General features: G+C 37.1%; 1 protein-coding gene across 1 annotated transcript; it reads left to right on the top strand.

The window, feature by feature from the left end:
* Positions 1–1,562: 1,562 nt before the first annotated feature.
* On the top strand, positions 1,563–3,625 carry LOC145123229 (protein DETOXIFICATION 51-like). Its single transcript, XM_079058443.1, has one exon. It carries the CDS (start codon positions 1,677–1,679, stop codon positions 3,306–3,308), a length of 1,632 nt encoding a protein of 543 aa, XP_078914569.1. The 5' UTR covers positions 1,563–1,676; the 3' UTR covers positions 3,309–3,625.
* Positions 3,626–7,458: the final 3,833 nt, after the last annotated feature.

Here is a 7,458-nt window from a genome sequence, read left to right as displayed (position 1 = left end):
TGCGCCTAAATGATAATATTGGCAGCTGTGCCTAAACCTTTGAACTACGTGTTCACCAGTTGTAAGTTAAAACCCTGCCAGCTATGGACTTAGTGTCTTATGAATGGACATTGGTAGCTATGGACTTAGTACCTAAAGGATAGTTTTGGCAGCTGTGCCTAATAGATAACATCGGCAGTTATGGACTTATTGCCTGTTAGATGAACCCTGGCAGTGATGGACTTCGTGCCTATTCCTTAGGACAATCCTTAGGAATGAATGAATGAATGAATAGATGATTCTTAGGGTAGATCCTTTAGAATAAAGAAGATAATGAGGATGGGTACCTGGGTTGATTGTTTGATGATTAAACATAATAATTATATTATTGTGGGTTGAAAACCCTATGTACTCACCAGGTTTCCCAACCTGACCCACTCAGTTTATTTGTATCATAGGTGTCGATATGAAGCTACATTACACTGAGAGATTAAAGGAGATGTAAATCGCTAGTGTAAATGAATGTAAGGTGTAAATGAATGTAATGTCTGTTTATGCTTATGTTTCTGTATTGACGATGGCATCCCAAAGTTTTTATATAAACAAAATACATTTCTTCGGAAATGCTTTGAATATATTTATCATGTTTTTCTGCTAACAAATTCCGCAATATTAATCTTTAAAATGAATACTCTGATTTTCAAATAAGCATAAATAAAATTTTTAAAATGACTGTGAATTTAGGGATGTCACATAAACATGTTAGACGGGTCGTGTCCAGGTTAATGTATCCAACCCGTGCCCCACTAACCCGCCACTCAAATAATATACGGGTCGTTTACGGGTTGATACACTTTGACCTGTTAATCATCGACCTGCCAACTCGAATCTGATACGAATGTCTCCTTTATATATATATATATATATATATATATATATATATATATATATATATATATGAAATTTTTTAAAAATATTATATTGAACAAATAGTTAATTAAACTAATAGATAAAAACTTATTTGGTTAAAGAGATATCTCTATGTCATAAACTATATATTTGATTTATATATTCAAATATATATTAGATTATGTATTTTTATTAAAATAAAATAAAATAAAACAAATAAAACATTAAAACATTAAAGTTGATAAGTTAATAATGAACAAATAGATTGAAAATTTTCAAAATAGTTTTTAATAACTTATGAGATTTAAAATATATATGAATATTAGATAGTTATTTTAATTTTATATTTTTTAATTAGTGTAATATATATTTATTTAAATATAACTTATTAATCAAATAACCATACATTAAAGTATCAATTTTAATTTTTTTAGTCACCTATCATATTTTTTATTTTTTCATATTTAACACCCGACATTTTAATATACGTTAAATATATCACATTTATTTTAACTATCATTTACATAATTATTTTACTAAATTAAATACCATATATAGATTAAATAATAATACATTAAAGAAATTAAAAAGGAAAATCCTTTACCCCCTTCCACCCCTTGCCCACTCATCTATTAATACATGTCCCTCCTCTTTGAGACCAAAACGAGATAAACACACACATACACATAAACACACATTCCTCAGAGTGCTCTCTACGAGAGTATCTCCTCACCATCAATCCATCATCATCATCATCCTCTTCCAAAAACCCACATTTCACCTTCACTATGTGTAATCCTAACACCACACCACCCTCCACCGTCTCATTGAAGCCCTCCGATCACCTCCCACCATCACCACCCCCGGCACAGTCCCATTTCTACCTCGATCTCATTTCATTACCTGTAACCAAAACCCATTTTCAAACCTCAAAATCAGACCCCCAATACCATAAAAACAACATCCTCCTCCTTCCTACACCTTCTGAAATCTTCCATGAAACCAAAGCTCTGTTCAAGCTTTCTTCTCCGATTGCTTTAACTGCTCTGATTCTCTACACGCGTTCCATCATCTCTATACTGTTCCTCGGTCATCTAGGTGAAACGGAGTTAGCCGCCGGCTCGTTAGCCATAGCTTTCGCTAACATTACCGGCTACTCTGTCTTATCCGGCTTGGCTCTTGGCATGGAGCCGCTTTGTTCTCAGGCGTTTGGGGCTCGCCGGCTGAAGGTTTTATCAGTCACCTTACACCGAACGGTTATTTTCCTTCTGGTTGTTTGTTTTCCGATAGCAGTCTTGTGGCTAAATACGTCACGGATTTTGATTTATTTACATCAAGACCATAACATCGCACGTGTGGCTCGCACGTATCTGGTTTTCACTCTTCCCGATTTGGTATCCAATTCCTTCATTCACCCGACCCGCATTTACCTTCGGACTCAAGGCATCACCTTTCCCTTAACTATCGCTTCCTTGATTGGCACGCTTCTACAATTACCAATGAACTATCTCCTTGTTTTCCGATTCCGTCTCGGTGTTGTTGGAATCGCAACAGCATCCTCACTTTCCAATTTCGTTGTGTTGGTGGCGGTTGTTTCCTACGTATGGTGGACCGGGTTGCATCTGCCAACCTGGTCCACTCCGACCCGGAAATGTTTATCCGGGTGGGGGCCACTGGTTCGCTTGGCCGCACCGAGCTGTGTCTCGGTCTGCCTCGAGTGGTGGTGGTACGAGATTATCATTGTACTCTGCGGGCTTTTAGTTGACCCGAACGCAACAATCGCTTCAATGGGCATTTTAATCCAAACGACTTCGTTAATATATGTGTTCCCGTCTTCTCTTAGTTTTGCAGTTTCGACCCGAGTTGGAAACGAACTCGGGGCGAATCGGCCTGATAAGGCCCGAGTCTCAGCTATGGTGTCAATATTTTTTGCGGGCATAATGGGGTTATCTGCAATGCTATTTGCAACATCAATGAGGGAAAAGTGGGGTCAAATGTTTACAAATGATGCAAATATCTTAAGGTTAACATCCGCGGCCCTACCAATTATTGGATTGTGTGAATTGGGAAACTGTCCCCAGACAGTTGGCTGTGGTGTTGTACGCGGTACAGCCCGACCAACTACTGCAGCCAACGTAAACCTGGGTGCTTTTTATTTTGTTGGAATGCCAATTGCAGTGGGTCTTGGGTTTGGGCTTGGAGTTGGGTTTATTGGGTTTTGGGTCGGGTTACTTTCGGCCCAGGTTTGTTGTGCCGGGCTGATGTTATATGTGGTAGGGACAACAGATTGGGAGCATCAAGCAAAGAAAGCGGAGATGTTAACATGCAACGGAGGTCGAGGTGGGGATCCACCTTTAAGTTCGTCGGATAGTGACATTGAAAGCCAACCGTTGATGTGCATAACAAAGACACCGTCGTGATAATATATTTGACCAAAATATATAGAGAACCTCATTTCGAAACTCATAATTATTCTTATTTTTGGAATATTTTGAAAAAGGGGGTTTTGTTGAGTTTGATTGTGCATGTAATAATATTATTACTGATTTTTTTGGGGTGGGAAAGTAGGAGAATACAGAAGTCAAAATTAAAAAAGGAAGTATAAATGGAAATTTTTGTTAATTTGTTTTGATTTTCGTTTTTACATTTTTACCTTTGCTTTTGATCACCCTCTTGTTAACATGGCTTTGTGTGATAATGGAACGTGAAACTTCGGTGCATCTATTGTTTTTTTTTATATCATGTTAGCTTTTAGTAGTCCGAAAGTTGATATTTTTTCCAAATCATCAATTTTGAACATGTATTATTGTTTATTTGTTGTAATCTCACATCTTATTACTAAAAAGCATATGATGAGTCGTTTTCTAAAAGATTAGATGAATATAGAGCCGAGTCACTTCTAGTTTAACACGTTTGTTTGTTTTAGTAAGCTTAAATGACATTTAACTAATTTTGAGTTGTTTCCCGTCAATTAGAATTTCAATAACGTTTTATTAGAAGATACCCAAAGACAATGACAAAAGTATAAAGATTCAGATATAAATAGTTGAAACAATATGTTTTGTGAAAGCCTTTTTCTTGCAAAGAGATATTCTTGTTAAACATGGAGTTGATTATTAAAATAACGAGTTGATGTCAAAAGATCTTTGTTGTAACGGTATTAAGGTGTTGAAAAAATCTTCATTTCCTACGGGTTTGATGGTGCAAGTCCCGTGGTGGATAAAAAATAAGTAGTTTAGTAGTAGGATATTTTTTAGAACGCCATAAATTTATTAGATAACTAGTGAGAAACTAGAAAAACATTACAAAGAATTACAAAGTAACTTAGGGTTTTGGAGCCAGCTACCCCCCAAAAAAGCATAGCTTTCTTACACCAATTCGGAATCCAAAAGAAAGTGGAACAAACAATATCATTAAATAAGTCTTAGAGCTTAGGTGTAACCTTTCAAAAAAGGAGATTATTTTTGAATCTCCACATCTCCCAAAAGTAGATATGACCGCTGCATCAAGCGCCTTTCAAACTGAAACCGTGCCCGCAACGATATTCGCCCAACAAAGAACCGATCAAACCGAGTCCACTACCGGAATAGCAAAACCGCACCAATTAGCAATGCGCAACCAAATACCTTTTGACCTATTAGCCAGAATTTTGCCAATGATCTTGTGTTGACACTCGGTGAGGCTAAGAGGAGGTAAGTCTTTAATAGACTGTGGATCTTGAACTTTGGGAATAACCGTAAAAAGGGAGGCATTACTACCCTTATGAATACCCTCCACTTCAAAAACCCTAGTAACAAAAGCCACCACATCTTCCTCAAGAAAATCCCAAAACTACATAATAAAGGCAAGAGAAAAACCATGTGGTCTAGGAGCCTTATCATCACCACAATCCCACACTGTTATTTTGATCTCATCATGAGTAAAAGTAGCAACAAGTTAAGTTTTATGATCATTCGAGAGAGTTTTAAAAATTGAGAAGAAGTCTTTGGATGTCTACTACCCTTCTGTCTCCAGAACAATTGCTGATAATAATTTTTGAATTCATCTTTCACATTAATTGGATCGTACATCCAAACCTCATCCATCATAACCCCATATTAGAAATATGTCTTATTTTATGGTTAAAAATATCATGAAAATACTTAGGATTCCCATCCCCTTTTATCCCATATTGGACCTTAGCTTTTTTAGCTAAGTCAAGGTAGATCTCATAACACCTAAATAGCCTTTAATCGGGAATCTCTAGCAACAGAGGAACCATCATTCCAACGAGAATTGGAATCATAACTATCAACCTCCTTTTGAAACTCCAACCATCTTTTGCCCATCATCATTAACCGATATTCACAGCTCCAAACATAAAGCTTATTTTTAAGAGATTCTAATTTTTTTGGAAGAATAGCCTGTTTTGGTCAAAAATCATCTAAGTAGAATTGAACCAAATTGTATGAGAGGCTATGTTGTTCGTCATAAATCAAGTAAGAAATGATAATCAAAGTGACACAGTTGAGTTACAAGGAAAGCCTTTGATCCTTGATAGGATCTCCGACATAAAACCTTCGGAGGTGATAATAATCACCGGCCTTAATGATTTTATTGATATCAAATGTTGAATACAGAAATGAATGTGTAAATGTAAGTACAGGTATCATGGAGTAGCTCAATGTGTCCTTAATACGCTAATTACATGTGCTATTTATAGTCTAACGCTAATAACAAGAAGTTCGATAATTTTGGGATCCTCCAAAATCAGTATATGAATGTTATTTGACTTGGTATTCCGGGTCTTTTGCCTAGTTGACATGACTCTCCGTTGAGAATGGGTCTTTGTGTTGACTCATTCTGCACATGTGAGAAAAATAGAGAAAATATAGTCGTTACAAATGTTAGAAATATTAGTGGTAATAGTCAGGATCCCGGGATATGTTTAAGGATCCTGAGACTTCAGGAATAATTGAGGATCCTGAATATGAGTCAATGATCCTGCCCCTAACAATTTCCCCTAAATTATACATGTGAAATATCAGGGTTAGTTGTCCGTATTAAAGGTATAATTTAAAAATAATAAACGAAAGAGATAAAAGATTTTGAATTTTAAACCCTAATCGGATAGGGTTTATCTGCTCATGGTCAATCATCACGCGGTCAAATCGTACCCTTTATCTTCCGCCATTGGGTTAAATAGGCTAATCCTCTTAACTCTTTTTACCTTATCCAATATGTCTCCAGTTATCTTCTCAGATAATTTCTTCTTATTATTCTTCCTTTTGTACTTTTCCTTTCTCTGATCATGGGCAAGAAGATGGTCCGTTCTCGTTCTAGCATTAACGATCCTTCAAAGAATGACTTTGTCAATCAGAGGATTCTGGGCCAAGCCGAGCTCTTGTCCTTCAATGACGAGGACATGCAGTCCCTTAAAGCCAATGGAGCCTTCCCCTCTTATGCGATCTTCAGGTCCTTTGACCCTTCCATGCAGTTTGATTTCGTTTCTCCCTATTGGGTATGCTTTCCTAAATATCCCTTTTCTCTGGGCCTCAAATATCCTTTTTCGGGTATTATTTCCGATTTCTTCCAAGCTACCAAGCTTTCCTATGTCCAAACAATGCCCACTATTTAGAGGATTTTGTACAGGATTGGGGGAGTGAATCATTCCCACAATCTAGACATTAGCATCACTGAGTTAGCTTCCGTTTATGATCTCTCTACTTTTGGGAGTTCTCATTTTCTTTTTAGGGTTAAGACCAACAAATCTCCTCTTGTTTTAAAAACCAAACACAATGATGGATCATGGATGGAAAAGTTCTTTTTTGTGAGGCGAGATTCTATCGATGGTGGGGACCCCTTGCCTAAAGCCTGGGTTGGAAAGGGTAGGATCTTATTTATTGATCGTGAGGATCCAAGGATTTAAGTTTCTTATTTTGTTCAATTTGATGCAGCTTTCAAGTTTGGGAATCTTTTCCTGCTGCTGAGGATACAGAAGACAAGGTGAGGCATTTTCTTGCTTTACCTGCAGACATCAGATCATTCAAACTCGAATCTCCTAGTCTTCAAGAGGGTTCTTCTACCACAACTTCGATGACTACTGGTAAGGATCCTTCTCGATGTTCTTATCTATTTTATCATAAGGATCCTGAACTTATGGGGATCCTTCATAATGTGTAGGATCCAAAAACATTCGTTCTAGTGCTCGATTTGTCTTGACTGAACTTGAAGATGACATGTCTAGTGGTTTGCTCATGGTAAAGAAGGAAAAGATCCCTCCTTTTCTTGTTCCCAAGAAGACTCATATCGACCTCACTGTTAAGACCCCGACATCTCACAAGAGAAAACTATCTGATGCTTGGGATCTTGAGATTGTCGGGACAGACGAGAAGTTTAAGAAACTGATCTCCTTCTCCCAATATGTGAGCATTCCTGTGTTCTTTTTCTTTTAGTTTTATTATCTATTTACCGTGGTTCCTCTTAGGTTGTTGATTATGTCTCTCGCTCCAGTGAGAATCTCAAAGCCAAACTCACTCAAAAAGAGCATCCATGGAAGGAGCAGGAGGAAACAATAAAGATCTCCAGTAG

Source organism: Lactuca virosa, chromosome 7, assembly GCF_052849685.1.
Source record: "Lactuca virosa cultivar CGN04683 chromosome 7, Lactuca_virosa_CGN04683_v6, whole genome shotgun sequence".
Taxonomy (NCBI): Eukaryota; Viridiplantae; Streptophyta; class Magnoliopsida; order Asterales; family Asteraceae; genus Lactuca; species Lactuca virosa.
Note: the sequence above shows the minus strand (reverse complement) of the source record. Positions and strands in the feature narration are given on the sequence as shown.